The sequence below is a fragment of the Bos grunniens genome, chromosome 3 (assembly GCF_055505025.1).
Source record: "Bos grunniens cultivar Pamir isolate PY7600 chromosome 3, Bosgru_T2T1.0, whole genome shotgun sequence".
Classification (NCBI taxonomy): Eukaryota; Metazoa; Chordata; class Mammalia; order Artiodactyla; family Bovidae; genus Bos; species Bos grunniens.
The window spans coordinates 1,079,451-1,101,810 of record NC_141167.1 but is presented as its reverse complement, the minus strand read 5'-3'; the positions used below and the strand labels follow the sequence as shown (position 1 = coordinate 1,101,810).

At 51.8% G+C, this 22,360-nt stretch overlaps 1 protein-coding gene across 15 annotated transcripts in view; it reads left to right on the top strand.

The window, feature by feature from the left end:
• The window catches only part of FARP2 (FERM, ARH/RhoGEF and pleckstrin domain protein 2), a 98,437-nt gene that overhangs the window by 12,896 nt on the left and 63,181 nt on the right, over nucleotides 1-22,360 (top strand). For all 15 annotated transcript variants that reach the window (XR_015154388.1, XR_015154384.1, XR_015154387.1 and 12 more), the window contains exon 2: nucleotides 133-346. Coding sequence is in view for 10 of the 15 variants with exons in the window: in XM_086374347.1 (XP_086230473.1) it covers nucleotides 158-346 (189 nt within the window). In the remaining 5 variants the exon portion in view is untranslated. The remainder of the gene's footprint in view (nucleotides 1-132; nucleotides 347-22,360) is intronic.

Here is a 22,360-nt window from a genome sequence, read left to right as displayed (position 1 = left end):
GGAGAAGATAATCCTCCTCACTGACTCCCAGAGGTGCAAAATGAGTGCCGGCAATTCCGGTCTACCCAGTGATCTTCTTACGTTGTTTCAATTGAATAACTGAAGATAATTGGGGCTTTCTGTTTGTTTTAGCACACTCCTTCTCAGCTGCTGAGGAATGGGGGAGCTGGAAGGAACATACAGAGTCCTGCAGACCCCGGGGGCACGCCTGGGCACCGCGACCCCCGTGGGCGTCAGCACCCTGGAGCCCGGTCAGGGCCCCCCGGCACGGGCGGCACGGCCAGCGGCCCGGACGCACATCCGCGTGCAGCTGCTGGACGACTCCGTCGAGGTGTTTGACATCGAGGTAAGAAGCCCGGGGGCCTATGCCTCATGCTTGCTGAAAGTCAGGGGCCGAGTTCCACGTTGCTGGTAGACTTTGCCTGTTTATCACGTTGCCTCGAGTAGCTGGGTAACAAAATGCTTGGAAACAGTGAGCCTGGAGAGTGACTTCTCCTGACTTTCCTTTAAGCTTCTGACGCAATGTGGGCGTTCGGGAGGCTGGCTGAGTGCTGTGTGGTGCGGGCGGGAACCAGCTTGCCCGCTCCCGAGTCTTGGTGGCCGAGCGGCTGGCTGAGAGGCGCCCCTCAGCATCGCCCTGTGTCCACTTCCTTGTCCGCATGTGGGGGTAACTCCAGGCCCTGCTTCTCGGGGTGGCTGGGTGAGGGCTGAGCCCTTGCATATGAAGAGCCTGACACAGACCTCATTTTTCTGGGTCAGCAATAAGAACACTTTTACTTTGAAAATTCCCTGTAGTAGCTTGCACTGATAATATTGGCAAAAACAACTGAATATAGCAAACGTTTGAAAACATTTTTTTCTGATTTTCTAAATAGCATTAGAATGAATGGTCTTTTAAAAAATTTCTCATTTTCATAAGTGTGTGTGTGCTTAGTCGCTCAGTTGTCTGACTCTTTGCAACCCCATAGACTGTAGCCTGCCAGGCTCCTCTGTCCGTGGGATTCTCCAGGCAAGAATACTGGAGGGGGTTTCCATGCCCTCCTCCAGGGGATCTTCCCGACCCAGGGATCAAACCCAGGTCTCCCACATTGCAGGCGGACTCTTTACTGTCTGGGTCACCAGGGAAGGCCATGAATACTGGAGTAGGTAGCCTATCCCTTTCCCAGGGGATCTTCTAAGAATCAAACTGGGGTCTCCTGCATTGCAGGTAGATTCCCAGCTGAGCTACCACGGAATGCAGAAATAAATTATTTTTTCTAATATTTTTTATTAGTTTAAGGTAATACTTTTGACTGCGTTCCCCTGCTCTTAATGTGACAATCTAGAGCGAGAATGAACTCTACTTTGAGCAAAGGCTGGCTTGTGCTTGGGGGGAGGTCAGGGGCCGCACAGAAGGCGGGCAGGCGTGAGGGGCTAGAGGAAGCTGGAGCCTGCCTGCAGAAAGTGCTGTGAGAGCAGAGGTGAGGAAGGAGCTGAGCACGGGGAGGAGGCAGGCGCCCCCACCCCAGCTCGGAGCCCCGGCCTCTCTTGCTCGCATGTTCTGTGGCAGGAATCTGGTGCCTGGGTCTCTAGTGTCTGGACTCAAGGACCGTGCAGGTTCTTGGGTCTCACCTGAGGAAGAAAGCAAGTATCACTTAATCAGGCAGGTAACTGAAACTGGCAGGACCTGCCCGTCCGCCTTCAGCGACACTCCTGTGTTGCAAGAGGCCACCTTTGCAGGACAGGGAGTCTGGAGCAGGCACCTTTGCGCCCCGGGGAGCGGGCGGCTCTGTTCCCTCTCACCTTCTCACCATCCTCCGATGAGTCACCTGGAGGAACTGGTTAAAGTGTGGGAATTAGTTGGGCTCCCAGGTCTCTTCCAGCCCAATGTTTGGAAGAATCTCCACCATGAAGCTGCCGTGTGGTGAACACACTTGCTGTGGTCCAGGCTTCAGACGGGGCTCCCAGGTGCTTAGTGGTGCGAAGCCCGCCCGCCAGTGCTGGAGACGCAGGTTGGATCCTTGGGTCAGGAAGGTGCCCTGGAGGAGGGCATGGCTACCCACTCCAGTATTCTTGCTGGAGAATCCCGTAGATGGAGGAGCCCGGTGAGCAACAGTCTATAAGGGCACAAAGAGTAGGACACGACTGAAGCTACTTAGCATGCACGCAGGCTTAGAAGAGCTTTAGATTTCTTGAAAGAAAGGAAAGAAGGAAGGAAGAAGAGAAAGGAAGAGAATTTTGCATTATTTAGGGTTTACTTTGGAGCATCTTTTTTGGTCCTGGTTAATAGAATGGTCTTTATCAACTAAACCTAAGCTCAAAAAAGGAGGAAAGCAGACATTTATTGCTGAGTCACAAATAAGATGTAATTCTTCTCTGGGAAATTCACTTGTAAATCAGAGACACCGTTGTATAAAGGTTCAGAATATATTGAACTTGTCAAAGTTTCGATAAATTGAAATTGCTGTTTCCTTTAGTCAGATAGAACCATCATGCTTGGTATTTTGAGATACTTGGCGGAGTCCAGAAATTAAAAGAGTCAAGTTGACGTTGCGTATCATGAATTGGATAGGGTACTTTTTAAGTTGTGCATGTGGTCACTCAAATCTGCCTTTCAGGAGAAGCTAAAACTCAACATATATTTTTGTAAATTAGTTGTATCCTTAGTGCCCTATCCTTCACAACTGTGTCAGTTAGCTTTGCTGAGTAACAAACCACCCCCAGACTTGATAACCCGAGTGAAGCTTTCATGCTTCCTGCAGTCTGAGCATTGGCTTGGAGGGTCTTCTGGCTTGGCCTGGCCAAGGAGTAGCGCGACCTCGCTCCTGAGTCTGGGCCCAGCCAGAAGCTGTCTGCATGTGGCCCTCGCCCTCCAGCGAGCTGGTGTGGCTGTGTTGGCGTGGGGATGGGCGTGTGCTCGGGGTGGGAGACGGGAAGTCCCAGCTGGGGTTCACCCCTGCGGCTTCCGCTGTGTCCCCCTGCTCAAGCAGGCCACCAGCCAGCCGTGATCCGGGGCGGGGAGATGGGGAGGTGTGCAGGGTGGGGAGGTGTGCGGGGTGGGGAGCACGCGTGAGGCTTTCCCAGCAGCTGTTGCTAGCGGTCAGGACTGCGGTCTCTGTGAAGAAAGTGTCCCGGAGCTCTGGTGTTGGTGTCTTGGCTGCTGACACACCTCTTGGGCTGCTCGGGAAGGGCTGCAGAGAAGGTGTGCCCACCTGCCCCCTCCCCCCGTGGGTCCAGGACCCAGGGTAGAGGCTGGCTTCCGCCCGGGCCCCCTCCCTGCCCCCCATCACCGCCCCCTGTGCCCCCGCTGGCACCACCCCCCCGCCCAGCAGGCTGGCCCTGAGAGGCCCACTGTGGCCCTCTGATTGTTCCGCGCTGGGGGCTGGTGTGGACGTGGGTGCCTGGCGGGAGGTCCCTGGCCACTGGCCTCTCTTGGTAGCTCAGAGGAGGTCTCGTGGGCCTGGAGCCAGGCTCTGCTGCTGAAGGCAGGTCAGGGCAGCGAGGCTGCGTCCACATGTGGCCCAGTGTGGCCCAGGGCCAGGCGGGGCACAGACGAGCTGGGCAGGGAGTGTGCTCTCTCCCGGGGGGTCTTTGTTTCTCACCCTGCGCAGCGTCCTCTGGCCTTAGGGACTCACCTTCGGTCTGTGGGGGGCGCTCTCTGGCCGCCCATGCCTCCCGCGTGTGCTCATTTGGTTTACTTCCCACTGAGTGTCCCACGGACGTGTCTGTGGGCCCGCAGGGCTGATGTGCTGACCTTCCCTCCTGGTGCAGACGGCGGAGCAGAGGGGCAAGACCCACAGGGACGCTGAAGGTTCCGTCTCAGGGGCCAAGGATGCAGTTGGCAGTGTGGTTAGTTTTGAAGTGTTGTCTCTGCCTCTGTGAGAAGCCCCCCGGGCTGAGTCTCACGGGCAGCCCCTGCCCCGCCCCCTGCCCCCCCGGCCCCAGCTCGTCCCATCCCCCTGGAGCCCCGGCTCCGCCCACCACCCACGGGCCCCTTCGTATCCCCAGACCCCACACTGCCGCCCGGGCGCCCCACAGTCAGCCTCTCCGAAGCTGGGCCCGCTTTTTCCAGAGCAGCGTTGCACACACCGAGCAGCTTTACTGAGGTGTGACGCACGTGGCCACGTGGCCACCCATGTGGAGCGTAGCGGCGGCGGCGGCTCTGTCGTGGTCACAGACGTGCACAGCCGTCACTGCAGTCAGCTCCCCGATGTCCCATCCTCACGGGGACCCCCACGCCCTTCAGCTGTCGCCCCCCACCCCGCCAGTGTGCTCCACCCTCGCCCCTGCCTCTGAGTGTCTGCGACCTGCGTCCTGTCCCCCCAGTCGTGAGCACCGTGGGCTTCCCTCTGAGGGACTGTGCAAGGTCCTCTGTGGCTGGCTTCCCCCAAAGCGTGGTGTGTTAGGGTTTCCTCTGTGGGGCACAGTGGGCAGTACCGTTTCCCTTTTGCTGGTGGAATCACACTCCGTGGTGCCTGTGGGGAGAGAGAAAATCAGCCAAACGGCAACGGTCAGGCCCTCTGGCCGCACAGCGTCTTGCTCCCGCCTGCCGTTTGTAAAGCCACGGTTATGTGACAGCTGAGCCCGCTGCCCCTGTGTGTGCGTGTCACCGCCTCCTCGCTTGGCCACGGGTCATGTTTGCTCTGTAAACACGTGTAAGCCCTGCCTGAGGAGCCCTGCGTTGCCTTGCAGCCGTGTCCGCTGCTCAGCCACGAGAGCATGCAGAGTGTCTGCCTTCCCTGTGGCCCCTCGACTTTTCTTCCCGTTTCCCCACTCGCGCCTTGCCTACCATGGCTTCAGTGAACCATGTGAACAGTGGGACGGTACCAACACACCCGTTTTCTCCTCCACCATCAGCTGGGGCCATTCCCCCAGGGCTGCGGCGGACACTGCTGCTGTGAACGGCCCTGTGCACGTCTTGGGGGCACGCGTGTCCGTGTGTCTGGGCCGACACCCGTGTGTGAGCGCTCGGGGGCCCACTGCCTTCCAGAGGGGCTCCCTGTCTCCCTCCCACCAGCTAGGCCTCCAGTTTCTCCATGTTCTCACCTGCATTGACTATTACCTGACTTTTTGAGTCTAGCTGTCCTGGTGGGTTTGAAGTGGTGTCTCATTGTGGTTTCAGCTAAAATTTTTAAAATTCTTAATCGCTTAAGAAAGGAAGGTTTTGAGCCCCAAATCTGAGAATTGTACCATTAAAAAGTCCCCTTTGGGGGTGGTTCCTTGGATTGACGGTGAGTCATTGTGAAGCTCAGCGTCTTGCTGAGCCCATGACCTCACGTGGAGTGAGCGGCTCTACACCCCAGAGTGGTGAGGACCGCGGGGGAAGCAGGCCAGAGACAGGGCCTGCAGGCCTGGGCGCTGAGGCTGGCAGACAGCGGGGCCGCTTTGGGTGATCTCTGAAAACGCTGAAGTTCCATTCAGCGTGGTCGTGCACGTTTATAGAAGTAGGACCGTTTACTGACACTGTATTTTCAGCTCATGCGTCTTATTATGAGTAATAGCTGCCAGTATCTGTGAGTAGCTTCACACATGACGCTCATTTGTGCAGCAAACTTAAGCTTATTACGGTCAGGTAAGATGATGGAGGAGAAGGCAATGGCACCCCACTCCAGTACTCTTGCCCGGAAAATCCCATGAACGGAGGAGCCTGGTAGGCTGCAGTCCATGAGGTCGCTAGGAGTCGGACACGACTGAGTGACTTCACTTTCACTTTTCACTTTTATGCATTGGAGAAGGAAATGGCAACCCACTCCAGTGTTCTTGCCTGCAGAATCCCAGGGACGGGGGAGCCTGGTGGGCTGCCGTCTATGGGGTCGCACAGAGTCGGACGCGACTGAAGCGACTTAGCAGCAGCAGCAGCAAGATGATGGAGCAAGATGTACTTTATGGTTCTTACTGGTCACTAGTTCAAATACCTCTGTTTTGTGTGGAAGGGTGGGCAGAGGAGGCAGAAGTCTGTCTGATGGATGCAGGGTGGAGCTTCAGCTGTGACTTATTTTAAGTGATGTCAGGCATTTATCAATAGCATTCTTAGCTCCCTGGCCGGTCAGCAGCCGGGTTTTTGATCTAGCAAAGCCATTATTTGTTTTCAGCTAATTAAATGAATTTCATGGTTTTTAAATTAGAGATCTGGCCTCAGCTCCCGAAAGTCTTTGCTCTGATCCGTGAGAGAAGCCGTCTGGAGGCTGTGCCAGCCCCCTGGCCCTGCGCACAGAGGCGGGCAGTGGACAGTGTCCAGCTCCCTGCCCTGTCGGTGGGCGCCCCACGGGGTTGTGCCAGGCCTGTGCCCCCGAGGGGCCTCCCCTGGGCCGAGAGCGCAGCGTCAGGGAGGGGGCACAGAGCAGGTCCTTTGCTGGCTGGTCAGGGACTGCAGTCAGCTGTCACTTCCCTGTTACCTGGTCTGTGGACAGAGTGCTACTTGGTGACTGAAAGAACCGTCTGGGGTGTGGCTGGGCAGGGGGACCTCTTCCCGGAGTGAGTGCCCGCCTTTGCTGCCAGGTGGGGGTGGGGGCCCAGTGAACACGAAGCTTGCGCATGTCCCCTGTTTCCTAACACACTCAGAAATTCCAGAATGGGCTTCCTTTTCTTTTCTGTGAATTGCAAAAGCTTTGGCTTGAATATGGGACAAGTAGGAGGACAGACGCTGGTCGTGAAGTCCCATTCTGCGAGACTTGAAGTTGCTGTTCCAGTAAAAACTTAATGTTTTCTTTCTGGCCAGGAAGACATAGCCAGAATTCCAGAAAGTATCATAGCCAGATGTCTGTCACTGGTCCCACACGAACACCCTAAATATGGCAGAGAAACCGCCTCAGAACTTATTTTGGTCTGATCTTAGGAGAAGCCAGTAATTCAGCTTCTGAGGTGGGGATAGTGCAGGCTTCACTCAGAGCCCTGCGTCTCCAGCCCACGCAGCCTCCGCGTGGTCCTGCCAGCTCTGGAAACCTGTCATCTGGTTTTAGAAAGTTGCTCTCCATTTTTGACCCTGAAGCCCAGGAATGTGGCAGGATGAGATGGGCCAGGGTGTGGATGTTTCCCCAGCTGTGGCATCGAAGCGTCAGCACACACGCACATACACGCCTGCACACGCGCACGCCTGTGGGTTGGCATGTGCTTTCTGTTGGATGAGCCAGCGAGGACGACCGATGACAAAGGGAAGAGAATCAGGAAATGGCACCCAGGGAAACCCGTCCCCGCGCGGTGGAGGACAGCCGCTGTCTCGGGGTCTCAGCAGAGGGTCCTAGGAAGGACACGTGCTGACAGGTGGTCTGCACCTGGGAGCCATCCCTGAGAACCTGAGACACCCGGTGGGCCCGTGTCCCTGGCCGCCCTGGCAGGAGATGGGCAGCAGAGGTGGAGTGGGCCGTCGGCGGCGCGTCTGGCCCGTGAGCCCCACCCCGGCTCTGCACACTGCCCCCAGAACCCTCGCTCTCCCCACGTGGCACTCTCACTTCTGACCAGGAAGAGTCCGATGCCCTCTGTTCGGGGGAGCCCAGGACAGCTGAGCTGACACGGTTCCAGATTGCTCTCCGAGTTGCCGCCCTGTTCAGCCTCCACCCTGCCCTCCCCAGCTGCCTGTGTGGAGGCCCTGCCCGCGTGGCGGGGGTGCCCCGGCCACCCGGGCCTCCGCGGGGTCACCTGGCCTGCAGCTTGCCCCCCCGCAGTTCCCTTTCCCTAAGGGGGGCGAGCTGCCTTCTCTCTCCCTAAGGACGCTGGGTCGGGCAGCTTGGGATCAAGTGGTAGGTCTCAGCCTGGGTGGCTCAAGGCAGCGTGTGTTCCGAGTGTGGGCGCAGCTCTGCTCAGGGCCCGTCCTGACATGTGGGCGCCTGTCTGCTCCTGTGGGGGCCACACGGACGGGCTGGGGCAGGAAAGCCCGGGGTCTCCCCGCAGGCCTCTGCTCAACCGCCCAGCACCCTCTCCTGCCCCCGTCTGAGCTAGAGCCTGCTCTGCTCATGGTGAACAGTCTGGATGTTAGAAGCAGGGCTGCTGCAGAAATTCTTGTGTGTGTTGCACACACGTGCGCAGGTGTCCCCAGCGTGGCCCCTGTGGCTGAGGGGCATGCCCGTCTCCGCCCTGCCCAGGTCCGTAAATGCTCTGGGAGTGGGCTAGCCTGTTCCCCTTGCCGCCGGCTACGCAGGCGCTGCCCAACCGTCCTCTGGGTCTCTGGCTGTCCTGCTGCTGCACGCACGGGGCTGCTGCCAATGCAGGCTGCTGGTGGGGCGGGCCGTCTCCCGCCTGCTCGTCCTGCTTCTGCCCCCGGCCAGGCCATCTCTGCTGAGAGCTCTGCCACGCTCCTGCTCCCCCACCCAGCCTCCAGTGGGCCCTGCTCACCTCTGGCACATCCAGGTCACCAAGGGCACCTTTAAAACCTGCTATGTTGCTGAGGAGTCCTCAGGTGACTCTGGGCAGGATGAGCGGCCAGCGGCTTGGAGAAGAGCCCCAGGTTCTGGAATGTGCGCCCTCCCGAGTGGGCACCCTCTGCGGATCCATCCTTCCTGACCTGCCTTCCTCCCTGTGCCCGTTCATTCAGTCCCTGAACAAAACAAGCACAGCCTCCTTCCCCATTCCCTGTCCTCCCTTTCTGTAGTCATGTAAGGATGTGAGGGTTGGACTATAAAGAAAGCTGAGCGCCAAAGAATTGATGCTTTTGAACTGCGGTGTTGGAAAAGACTCTTGAGAGTCCCTTGGACTGCAAGGAGATGCAACCAGTCCATTCTAAAGGACATCAGTCCTAAATGTTCATTAGAGAGACTGATGCTGAAGCTGAAACTCCAATTCTTTGGCCACCTGATGCAAAGAACTGACTCGTTGGAAAAGACCCTGATACTGGGAAAGATTGAAGGTGGGAGGAGAAGGGGACGACAGAGGATGAGATGCTTGGATGGCATCACCGACTCAATGCACGTGGGTTTGGGTGGACTCTGGGAATTGGTGATGGACAGGGAGGCCTGGCGTGCTGCGGTTCATGGTGTCAGAGTCAGACACCACTGAGCGACTGAACAACCACCACCACCCCTCCCCCTCCCCAGGAAGGTGCAGTGTTCCTCAAGCTCTGCTTCTTGGATTTTCTAGGTCATAGTGGGCCCATGATTCGTGTTCTGTCTTAAGGAACCTAACTGAGTCACTGCCCCCTTTCAGTTGAAGGACGTCACCGAGGCTCTCCAGAAAGCTGAGTGCAGGCGGCAGCTGTCCGTGCCCTCTCACAGAGGGCACGCTGGCTCTCCGCTCGTACCGTGCTCACAGCCTGTGGTTTTCCAGTTCATCTCACTGTTTCCCTACCAGCGTGTCCCCCAGGATTAACCTTGAACCCCAGCCTCGGCCCAGTGAAGCGCTTATAGCTGGCACCTCGGAGACCAGCCAGGGTGGCACGCAGGGTTCCTGACGCTGCCTGTTTGGGTCACAGCCGACACCAAGTTCATGCAAGTCATATGTGTTCATCGTAGAACAATAAAGGATGTTGACAGGCCCACGGCCAAGGGTCGCCCCGGTCCCACGTGTCCGCCAGCCTCTTCCCATGCCTTAGCTCCGCACGCCTGGCATCGGACCACAACACACTACAGGCGTGTTTCTGTGTAACTTCTCCTGAAGGTTAATGCCTTTGGAGCTTTCTGGCTTTCAGTGTCTTTAATGAATCTTCATGCACACTCCGCGCTTTCCCTTTAGATAGGTGTCTGGAGTGGGGGTTCTGCGTCAGCCGGGGGTGTGTGGCCCCTCACACGGCCCTGCCCAGCGGCGGGTGCCCACGACGGTTTTCATACCATCTCCAGTTTAACAGGCAGAAGTTAGGTTTGTAGACACAGTTATATCAGGCTTAGCCATTTGGGTTTTTGTTTTGAGGGATTTTGTGTGTGTGGGTGTGTGTGGTCAACACTGTTTTTTCGGTGAAATGCATATACATCAGAGACGCAGCACGCCCGCCATTCTTCAGCGCACAGCGTGGTGGGCCAGGGCTGCGCACACCACTGTCGCCCCCATCACGCTTCCTCCTGTGACGCTGAAGTTCTGTCCCCAGGAAACACTCACACACCCCGACTCCCCCATCGGTGACTCTTCTCCTCTGAGCACCTCGGAGCGGGTGGAATCACACGTTTGTTCTCAAGCATGTGGGGTCAAGGTTCGCTCCTTTCCGGGCTGATGGTGTCCCGCAGTGTGGACGAACCACACTTTGCTGAGCCGGTCAGATGCTGAGGGACAGTTGGGCGGCTTCCATGTTTTATCCGCTCTGATCTCCTCGAGACGCTGCTTCTGTTTCATTTGAGGGTTTCCCTCATATTGGGAGTGCTGGATCGTGTGGTTCTATTGTAATCATTGGAAAGTGAAAGTGAAAGTTGCTCAGTCCACTCTTTGTGAACCCAGAGACTATACAGTCCATGGAATTCTCCAGCCAGAATACTGTAGTGGGTAGCCTTTCCCTTCTCCAGGGGATCTTCCCAACGCAGGGATCAAACCCAGGTCTCCCGCATTGCAGGTGGGTTCTTTACCAGCTGAGCCATGAGGGAAGCCCAAGAACACTGGAGTGGGTAGCCTTTCCCTTCTCCAGGGGATCTTCCTGACCCAGGAATTGAACCGGGGTCTCCTGCATTGCAGGCAGATGCTTTACCCAGTGAACTATAGGGAAGCGTCGGCGGGGCCTCTATACTGGCCTCCACAGTGGCTGCACCGTCTGCTGTCTCAGCCGCAGCGCAGAGGGTTTCTCAGTGCTGCACGCCTGTGCCAACATTTGTTCTTTTCTTTCAAATTCTTCCTTTCATTCTTTCTCTCCTCCTTCCTTCCTTTCTTGATAGCAGCCATCCTGACAGATCGGGGACAGCATCGCACTGTGGTTTTGGTTTGCATTTCCTGATGATCAGAGATGCTGAACATCTTTTCATGGGCTTATTGGCCATTTGTCTGTGTGTAGATATTATTTGTGTGTGTATATATTATTTGTGTGTGTGTATATATTATATTATTTGGAGAAATATCTATTCAAGTCCTTTGCCCATTTTTTAATTGAGTTGTTTGGTTTTTTGTTGTTGAGTTTAAAGGTTCTCTATATATCCTGGATCTTAACCCCTTATCAAATAAGCAATTTGCAAATTTTTCTACATCATATCAGAAGTTAAAAAAAAAAAACCAGGAATTTGAGGGTTGGGGAAATACTAACTATATTGTATTTGACGTAAAAAGAACAAGTCAGGGGATGCTGGAGACACAGCAGCTGACAGCTTACAGTGAAGAAGCAGGAGTGAAGGACAGGACACACACGGCATGTCCACACCAGGACTGGACGCCTGCACGGCCGTCAGCGCAGCTCTGAGCCACGGGAGGGGACGCTGTGGAGCCCGAGCGCAGGCTCTCAGTGGACGGTGAGCCAGGCTTGCTGCTTGTGGTGCAGCAGCAGCTCAAAGACACACCAGGGAGGCTGAGCCCTCTGCTCAGGAGACAGACGGTGCAGATGGGGCAGGAGTACGGGTCCCCCTTAGACAGGAAGGCCTGGGGGCGGACGAGCACTGTGCGGCACGGGGTGTGCACGGGCGCTGGAGGGGCGGTCCCTGGGGAGGCCCTGGCCCGCCCGTGCTGGCAGCCCCGGCTCCGCGCAGGCTCCGCACAGGCAAGCACGTTGGGCAGGTGTCTGGGCTGTGGGCCACGGAGGCCGCTTTAAACCCCGCTGCTCCTTGACTCCTGGGTTGCAGTAATTCTGGGCTTTTATTTTGGGCGAGATTTTGACTAGTCATTAAAGAGAGACATAAAGAACATCCGTAGGCGCCTCCACACTGTTGTTGTTGGACTGCCTTGGGGTGTTCTTTGCACACGTGTTGTGGTTTTGTGCGTGTAATTGTGTAGTTTATGTAACTCGACTTGATTTTCCCACCGTGGCCGTGAGGATCCAGCCAGCCCACGAGGGCTTTTTTCTGGTGAAAATCGAACTGACATTTTCTTGCTCAACCCTCGGTCCCAAACCCCCTCCTGGGTTGAGCTCTCTTCAAAAGCCTCTGTGTAGACTTCCGTCCCAGTTTCACTGTCCAGCCTAAGATATCTTTCTTTAAAATAACTCTAACATTCCTAATTATGAAAAATACATCCTTTCTTACTGTTCTAATTTTAGATATTTATAGTGTTTTCTCATAATGATATTTTTTGCATATGTTTAATCCACTAATATGTGACCTTGTGCTTTTTTGCATATTTTGATATTTGAATCTGATGAAGTTAGATTTTTGTAGCAGCAGAAAAGCCTATTTTTTTTTCCCTGTTGAAGTAATTTTCAGTAAGTTCAGTTCAGTTGCTCAGTTTTATCCAATTCTTTGCGACCCCATTGACTGAAGCACTCCAGGCCTCGTCCATCACCACCTCCCAGAGTTCACTCAGACTCACGTCCATTGAGTCGGTGATGCCATCCAGCCATCTCATCCTCTGTCGTCCCCTTCTCCTCCTGCCTTCAGTCTTTCTCAGCATCAGGGTCTTTTCCAATGAGTCAGCTCTTTGCATCAGGTGGCCAAAGTATTGGAATTTCAGCTTCAACATCAGTCCTTACAATGAACACCCAGGGCTGATGTCCTTCAGAATGGACTGGTTGGATCTCCTTGCAGTCCAAGGGACTCACAAGAATCTTCTCCAACACCACAGTTCAAAAGCATCAATTCTTTGGTGCTCAGCTTTCTTTATAGTCCAACTCTCACATCCATACATGACCACTGGAAACAGCATAGCCTTGACTAGACGGACCTTTGTTGGCAAAGTAATGTCTCGGCTTTTTAATATGCTGTCTAGGTTAGTCATAACTTTCCTGCCAAGGAGCAAGCATCTTTTCATTTCATGGCTGCAGTCATTTTCAGTGAAGACAGCTTAAAATGACTTTAAGGCTCTAGATGTTGCTTTCCTTCTGAAAAATATGTTGGAACATGGGCCCCTTTAAAATCAAGCATATTAAATCAAGGAGAGTCAGCTTTACAGCTGTTTGCTCCTGGCTTAGATTTACATCAATCGTACATCTATCCTAAAACTGTATAAAAAATTAGAAACATATCCTAAATGTAGCAAAGAATCCAAATTGTATTATGAAATGAAACTATAAATTATATATAAGTACTGAGATAAAGTTAGACTTGTTAGCATAGTAACATAAAGAGTAAAAAAGACATCTCGAGAGACTTTGGTACTCTTGCTGAGAACACAGGTTCAGCAAATGGGCTTCAGTTTTTCCTTATTTCATGGAATCAGATTGGAAGAGACCTCGGAGTGCTGGAGGAGGGCAAACTTGTTTCAGAAAAAAACAAACTTTACCGCTGTGAATGTTTACAGTTTAGAATTAATGCTCTTATTTTTTAATTATGCAGGTCAACTGAATTTATAAAGTAATAGTGTTTCATATTGGCTTTTTTTATTTTTGCATTTTCCACTGCAGAAAGTTTTTTATATATATTTTTTCAAATTATAAAATGAATACAAGCTCACTGTAAAAAATTCAGTCAGTTCAGTACAGAGGGAAAAAAGTTAAATGTATTTTTCTCCTACAACCAAGAAATAATGTCTTTGACACTTTGGCCTGTTGCGCATTTCCCCTTCCAGGTGGTCAGCTGTGTGTGTGCGCGTGTGCAGGCTCACCGTGACGTCACGCGCCGGCCACCAGCATCTCCCGTGTTCACATGTTTATGTCTCTTCCTCCTCTCACCTCCTGAGGTTTCTGTGTTACGAATATTGATGGGCATAGCGCTGTTTTCCTCTTATAAAATGTACACTTATTTTTGGTCTCAGTCGCCGTTTTGGCCTGAATTCAACCATGTATTCTGTAAAGTTCCCATTCCCGTCCTTTTTGTTGTTATTTGCCATATTCCTGGTGCAACCATATCATTCTTTAACTTTGACCCTTTCTGTATCATTTGCTTTTGCTGTTTTTCTTATGCACAATCTGATGGCCAACACTGAGTGTTCACCACCTCTGAGCGTGTTCTAAAGCACTCTGCATGGATTATTCGATTTCCTGCTTGACCGTTCCGTTCAGTTACGTCACTCAGTCGTGTCTGACTCTTTGTGACCCCATGAATCGCAGCACGCCAGGCCTCCCTGTCCATCACCAACTCCCGGAGTTCATCCAAACTCATGTCCATCAAGTCAGTGATGCCATCCAGCCATCTCATCCTCTGTTGTCCCCTTCTCCTCCTGCCCCCAATCCCTCCCAGCATCAGGCTCTTTTCCAGTGAGTCAGCTCTTCACATCAGGTGGCCAAAGTATTGGAGCTTCAGCTTTAGCATCAGTCCTTCCAATGAACACCCAGGACTGATCTCCTTCAGAATGGACTGGTTGGATCTCCTTGCAGCCCAAGGGACTCTCAAGAGTCTTCTCCAACACCACAGTTCAAAAGCATCAATTCTTCGGCGCTCAGCCTTCTTCACAGTCCAACTCTCACATCCATACATGACCACAGGAAAAACCATAGCCTTGACTAGAAGGACCTTTGTTGGCAAAGTAATGTCTCTGCTTTTTAATATGCTATCTAAGTTTGCCATAACTTTCCTTCCAAGGAGTAAGCGTCTTTTAATTTCATGGCTGCAGTCACCATCTGCAGTGATTTTGGAGCCCAGAAAAATAAAGTCTGACACTGTTTCCACTGTTTCCCCATCAATTTCCCATGAAGTGATGGGACCAGATGCCACGATCTTCGTTTTCTGAATGTTGAGCTTTAAGCCAACTTTTTCACTCTCCACCTTCACTTTCATCAAGATGCTTTTTAGTTCCTCTTCACTTTCTGCCATAAGGGTGGTGTCATCTGCATATCTGAGGTTATTGATATTTTTCCTGGCAGTCTTGATTCCAGCTTGTGCTTCTTCCAGCCCAGCGTTTCTCATAATGTACTCTGCATATAAGTTAAATAAGCAGGGTGACAATATATAGCCTTGACGTACTCCTTCCCGATTTGGAACCAGTCTGTTGTTCCATGTCCAGTTCTAACTGTTGCTTCCTGACCTGCATATAGGTTTCTCAAGAGGCAGGTCAGGTGGTCTGGTATTCCCATCTCTTTGAGAATTTTCCACAGTTTATTGTAATCCACACAGTCAAAGGCTTTGGCATAGTCAATAAAGCAGAAATAGATGTTTTTCTGGAACTGTCTTGCTCTTTCAATGATCCAGCGGATGTTGGCAATTTGATCTCTGGTTCCTCTGCCTTTTCTAAAACCAGCTTGAACATCTGGAAGTTCACGCTTAACCATTAGCAGGATTATTATTAGTTTTTGTTTTATAATTGAGGAAATTGAGATACAGGGAATTTTTAAGTTAGTCAGTACTGGGAGTTCCAGCCAGGACAATTAAAACAAGGGAAAGAGTACGAAAAAATGAAGTGAGGGAATCCATATTGGAAAGGAAGTGAAACCATCTCTTGTTTACAGATGACATTATCTTTAATGTGGAAAATTCTAAGGAATCTACCAAAAAACTATTAGAACTATTTGTTGTTGTTTGTTCAGCTGCTCAGTCATGTCCAACTGTGACCCCACGGACTGCAGCACGCCAGGCTTCCCTGTCCTTCACCATCTCCCAGAGTTTGCTCAAATTCATGTCTATTGAGTCGGTGATGCCATCCAACCATCTCGTCCTCTGTCATCCCCTTCTCCTCCTGTCCTCAGTCTTTCCCAGCATCAGGGTGTTTTCTAAGGAGTCAGTACTTCTCATCAGGTGGCCAGAGTATTGGAACTTCAGCTTAAGCATCAGTCCCTCCAATGAATATTCAGGATTGATTTCCTTTAGGATTGTCTGGCTGGATCTCCTTGCAATCCAAGGGACTCTCAAGAGTCTTCACCAATACCACAGTTCAAAAGCATCAATTCATCCATGCTAAGCCTTCTTTATGTTCCAGCTCACACATCCATACACGACTACTGGAAAAACCATAGCTTTGACTATGTGGACCTTTGTCAGCAAAATAATGTCTCTGCTTTTTAATATGCTGTCTAGGTTTGTCATAGCTTTTCTTCCAAGGAGCAAACATCTTTAAATTTCATGGCTGCAGTCACCCTCCACAGTGATTTTGGAGCCCAGGAAAATAAAGTTTGTCACAGTTTCCATTGTTTCCCCATTTATTTGCCATGAAGTGATGGGACCACTGCCATGATGTTAGTTTTCTGCCAGCTTTTTCACTCTCTTTATTTAAAACTGCTAAACAAATTCATTAAGGCTGAAGGATACAAGGTCAATATATAGAGATCAATTATATTTCAACACATTAGCAATGAACAATCCCAAAATAAAATTAAGAAAACAGTTGAATTTACAATGGTATCAAAAAAGAATAAAATTCTTGGGGAAAAATTAAAAGAATCTCAAAACTTATGTGCTCCTTGATGGTCAACTACTAATTTCTTAAAGGGGAAATCTGTAGTTTTAACCCACAAAATAAAAGTTGTGAAAAGCCAGTGAGGGGCTGGTGGACCCTGGTGGCCCAGCGGTTAAGAATCTGCCTGCCAATGCAGGGGACACAGGCTTGACCCCTGGTCTGGATTCCACATGCTGCAAGGCAGCGAAGCTCAGTCACCACAGCCCCTGAGCCCATGCTCTGGCGCCTGGAGCTGCAAGTGCTGACGTCTGAGCATTCTAGAAGACTGTGCTCGGCAACGAGAGCAGCCACCACAGTGAGAAGCCTGAACACCGGAGGTAGAGAATAGCCCTTGCTTGCCATGACTGGAGGAAGCCCAGGAGCAGCAACAAAGACCAGATGTGGCAAAAAATTTTTTAAATAAATTAAAAAAAAAATTGCAAATTCTCAAGCACAATAGGTTTCCTTTTTTTTTTTTTTTTCCACAATAGGTTTCTAATTAAATTACCGTCCAGTGATTTTTTTTTTTAATTTATATGGTCAAATTATCCTCACTTTTGTATTATCTATCCATTTTCCTTTATTTTAAAACTTAAATCACAGTGGCATTTATGTTGAATCCAGCTATAAAAATAGTCATCATTTTTAACATTGCATTTTTTTCTAAAAGCTAAACACAATAATATGTGTAACGTCCTAAAACATTTGACTCTGTCCATGTGCATTTGTGTTTGTCTACTAGAAGTACTGATTTGTGACAGAACGAGAGTGAAGTTTTCTCTGAAAAGCTCTATTAATTGTGGGGCGGGAAACGCCTGCATGCAACTACAAACAAATTCAATGAATCCAGTCTGTGTCTCTGAAAAACATGATCTTTAAAGATGAATTTTAAATGCCGGAATCAAATGTCAGGAGGAACTGAGCTGGGTTTTCTTTTTCCCTTCAATGAATGGCTAAAGATTCAAATTAAAGATTTGGTTTAGAGAACATATTCACTGGCATTGTATTAATAGGATGGTGTTTATTACAATGTCTTGTAACTGCTTATTTGCAAGTGCTTCTAGCTGAAGGCAGTGAAAGGGAGCTTGCAGCTCAGCTGTGGGAGCCCAGGTCCTGCCGTGTGTCTCACCCCCCGTTACCCATCCCTCTTTGGGGTGACCCGATCCTGACGATCACCAAGGCCAGCTCAGCTCAGTCCCAAATGCATTGGAGCCGCAGTGAAACTGGTAGTTAAAAACGAAACAAAGCCTTGGGCACTGACAACTGTAAGGCCACTGAAAGAAATGAGACACCCGAACAAACCAGTGGGAAGAGGCTCCATCTTCGTGGATCAGCTGACTTACTTCTGTTACCAGGGCAGTACCCACCGATGGCCTGCAGGTTGAACGTGACCCTGTGAAACCCCCGCTCTTTCACAGAATTTGACAAGCTGGTCTTAAAACATATGTGGGAATTCAGAGACCTAGAACACCAACAAAACCTCGAAAAAGAAGAGTTGGAGATCTCACACGAGTGGCTGGGCTGTGACAGCAATCCAGGCCACGCTCTGTGTCTGCAGATTCACCCAACCACAGGCAAACCATGGACGCATAATCTGCAGACCCGGAGGGCCCCTCAGGGCCTTGAGCATCTGCGGATCCACAGGGTCCGTGGATACCAGGGACGACGGCATAGTCAGTGGGATAGAATTGAAAGCCCAGAAATAAATCATTCCGTGAAGTCAGACCTCTGCCTCACCACACACAAGAAATCCTCAAAATGGCTCAGTGACCTCAGAGTTACTAATAAAACTGTAAAACTCTTGGGAGAAGACCTAGAAGTAAATTTTCACAGCCTCAGGTTAGACAGTCGTTTCTCAGACATGTCACCAAAATCACAGGTGACAAAAGGAAAACAGATAAATTGGACTTCGTTTTCTTCAAAAAATTGCGCTCGGAATACTACTACTGTGGCAGTGAAAGGACGTTTCTTTCTTGATTTTCAGCAATTCCAGCAAGAGGCTGAGGAAATGCGTCTGCTCTGCCGTCCTCAGGAGAGGGTTTCCCACTTTCCCCTCCTGGACGTGGCCCTGAATCTGAGCTGTATTCCAGCTCGGCAGGAGTGCCTGTCTATCGTCCACCTGATGCCCACGCGGGCCTCAGCCACTCAGTTCAGGCTGCCTGCTGATCTCTAATTCCTGGAGGGAGCTTTCATTTTCCCTTTTATTCTTTAGTTGTTTTTCTTTTCTTCGAAATCTCATTTTATAAATACATTGACTTCTTCCGTTGACCTTTTGGAGGATCTTCATTTTTTCTTTATGTGAAGTTGTTCTGGGTTTGGTTGCCACCTCCGCTCTGTTCATCCGGGATTCGTCTCCCTGCTTCCTCGGTCCACACCTGTTTCAGGAGTTTGGCGTTAAGCATCTGCTCATTCCTGGTTGTCCGTGCGTAAGTTCCAGTGACGTTTTTAAAGCCCACAGTTGGGTATTGCAAGCAGGCCTCTGCTCTGCGGGGCTGTCGGGGTGAGCAGGGGAGCAGGCCAGCTCCCCAAGTGCACTCACGTCAGGACAGGCACACCAGCTGGACCTCCCGTGGATGCGGAAGAAAGAGGAGGAGCACCCAAGAGGCTCGCTGCGCAGGAAGATCCACGGCTGAGCTAAGTACACCCTCCGTCTTATTTTCCCTGCTGCCGAGTTAAAGACAAGGAATAAAAACATAGCGGGTGGATCGCCCCGCGACTGAAACCCATCAGAGAGACAGCAGGTTGCTTCCTTGGCTGCCGCCAGTGATATAACCGTGTGAAGACGTGGGGAAGCACGGGCCTCGTTCACCGCCCCCTACTGTGTGCTGAGCCTCTGCGCTGCTGGGGGAGCGGGACGGGCCTTCCCGCCTCCTGCGGGGAGAGGGGCTCCCCTCTTGCTCTTCCCTGCCCCCACCGCAGCCCCCCAGCCCTCGGGGACCGGTCAGGACACTCAGCCCCACCCCTGGTCCTAGAGCTGCTGGGAGGTGGCTGGGCCGGAGTAGGGACCCGCGGAGCAGACGTCTGAGCGGGCTAGGTTTAATTAAGCCTCGCCTGGGCCAGCAGCATCGTGCTGACGCCTGCACTTGGACTTAGGCGCTTGCTGTGGATCTGGCTTCCCCCAGTTTAAGCGCTCCGCTCTAGGCTGTGCTGTCCGGGCGCCGTCCACTGTTTGAACTGGGAGACGTGAGATGATTCACTGGCACCAGAGACTAACTGGGAAGGGGGAGGGCGCAAGGCAGAGCCCAGGGCAGACGGCGGCCCCGCCCCGCACACGTGGCCCCAGCTGCGGGCTGGCCGGCTCTTCCCGTGAGGCCCCCGGCGGGTCAGAGGGCAGGGCCTGCAGGTCCATCCGGGTCACAGCGCAGGCGGCGGCTGCGGGGGCAGGCTGGGAGCTATCGGGAGGCCGGGACAGAACTGACGGACGGGTAGCACGTTCGGGGCTGGGGTCTCAGGCCCTCTCGCTGAGTGGCTGGAGGAGCTGCCGGAGGAGGAGCCGGGGCACCGGCGGGCCCTCTCGGACGTGAGAGCTCGAGAGCTCTCGGGGTGGTCTCCAAGGACACGCGTTCCCGGCCTCAGAGACACACTCCCTCCCTGAGGAGCAGGCGGAGCTGCCCTGTCCTTGCGCTCCAGCGGGGCTCCAGGCCTGCAGCTGTCAGCGCAGGGGGCAGGGGCCCTGCTCACAGGCGCCCGAGGAACCTGGAGACCCTCCGGCTCGAACGTGCTCCCTGGCAGAAGCGCTGCTGGCCTTTCAGAGGGTCTGCAGAGCGAGGGGCTCCAGTTGCCTCTGGGTCACGAAGTCACTGTGGCTGTGCCCTGTGATTCACAAGCAGAAGTCTGGGACTGATCTAATTATTAGACGGAAAAACCATGCGTCCTGGGGCTCACCGTGGAGACGTGGGTTTGGTAACAGGAGCAGAGATGGAGGTCCTGTCATTCGGCAAACGAGCTGCAAAGGGCATGAGGGACAAACAAGCGCAAGGACGGAGTCAAGCGCTTCCTAGAAGCATTTTCCCACACTGCGCAGACAAAGAATAAAGAAGTTCTTTGTTAGTGAAGCTTCTGTAGCCCGTTTCCATCCAGACAGAATCTTTAATGGTACTTTTGTTGATGTAAATTTTTAACAATATGCTTATGTCTAAGCTTGCAGATGAGCTCTGCTGTGGAGACCAACTGGAAAAACGGAAACTGCACCACACACTAGTAACCGGTATTTTCTATATTATGTTGTTAGCGCCGTGTCTCTCCAGCTTGGCGTTCGCATCCAAGTCCTGGTTCAGGCTGTGAAGTCAGTCTCTGTGGTGTCTGTTGGGGCGCAGGTTCTCAGGGCGCCCCCACATGGTCTGACAGCCCTGTTCCTCTGACCGCCCCTGTGGGCACAGACCCTGGGGACCACAGTCCGACTGATGGTCAGTGTCTGCATTTTTAGGAACAGAAGGTGAACCCTGAGTGTGGCAGCCGTGAGAGGGCACTGCTGCGTCGGGGGCTGGCTGCTCCTTCGGAGCTGGTCCGGCAGCACACCAGTTATTTTTCCTTTCATTGTCTTGACCGTCGATGCCAGGACGGAAGGCCCTCGGGCGTCCGGGAGCGGCCTGGACGCCGGGAGTCTGCCTCCTGCCTCCCTTTCCCGATCTGTGTTGGGCCTTTGTGGTCCCTCACACGTTTCTTGTCCTCTTGTTTGTGGTGGATCGCTCCATCTTTTAACAATTGACATTGGATTGGATGTCAGTATTTATGGTTAAAACTGAAGGTTCTCAACGCAAGAATATGGAAGTGGTTGGCCATTCCCTTCTCCAGTGGACCACGTTTTGTCAGAACTCTCCACCATGACTTGTCCGTCTCGGGTGGGCCTACAAGCCTTGTCTAATAGTTTCATTGAGTTAGACAAAGCTGTGGTCCATGTGATCAGTTTGATTACTTTTCTGTGATTGTGTTTTTCATTCTGTCTGCCCTCTGATGGATAAGGATAAGAGGCTTATGGAAGCTTCCTGATCCCCCTGAACAGTATGAAAAGGCAAAAAGATAGGACACTGAAAGATGAACTTCCCAGGTTAGTAGGTGCCCAATATGCTACTGGAGAAGAGTGGAGAAATAACTCCAGAAAGAATAAAGAGACAGAGCCAAAGTGAAAACAACACCCAGTTGTGGATGTGACTGGTAACGAAAGTACAGTCCAATGCTATAAAGAGCAATATTGCATAGGAACCTGGAATGTTAGGTCCATGAATCAGGGTAAATTAGAAGTGGTCAAACAGAAGATGGCAAGAGTAAACATCAACATTTTAGGAGTCAGTGAACTAAAATGGACTGGAATGGGTGAATTTAATTCAGATGACCATTATATCTTATGGGCAAGAATCCCTTAGAAGAAATGGAGTAGCCCTCATAGTCAACAAAAGAGTCTGAAATGCAGTACTTGAGTACAATATCAAAATGACAGAATGATCTCTGTTCGTTTCCAAGGCAAGCCATTCAGTTTCACAGTAATCCAAGTGTATGCCCCAAGCAGTAAAGCTGAAGAAGCTGAAGTTGAATGGTTCTATGAAGACCTATAAGACCTTCTAGAACTAACACCCAAAAAAGATGTCCTTTTCATCATAGGGGACTGGAATGCAAAAGTAGGAAGTCAAGAGATTCCTGGAGTAATGGGCAAATTTGGCCTTGGACTACAGAATGAAGCAGGGCAAAGGCTAACAGAGTTTTGCCAAGAGAACATACTGGTCATAGCAAATACCCTCTTCCAACAACACGAGATGACTCTACATAGGGACATCACCAGATGGTCAGTACTGAAATCAGATTGATTATATTCTTTGCAGCTGAAGATGGAGAAGCTATATGCAGTCAGCAAAAACAAGACCAGGAGCTGACTGTGGCTCAGAGCTCGTCTCATCGAACTCCTTATTGCCAAATTCAGACTTAAAGAAAGTAGGGAAAACCACTAGACCATTCAGGTATGACGTAAACCAAATCCCTTATGATTATACAGTGGACGTGAGAGATAGATTCAGGGGATTAGATCTGGTAGACAGAGTGCCTGAAGAACAATGGACAGAGGTTCATAACATTGTACAGGAGGCCGTGTTCAAGACCATCC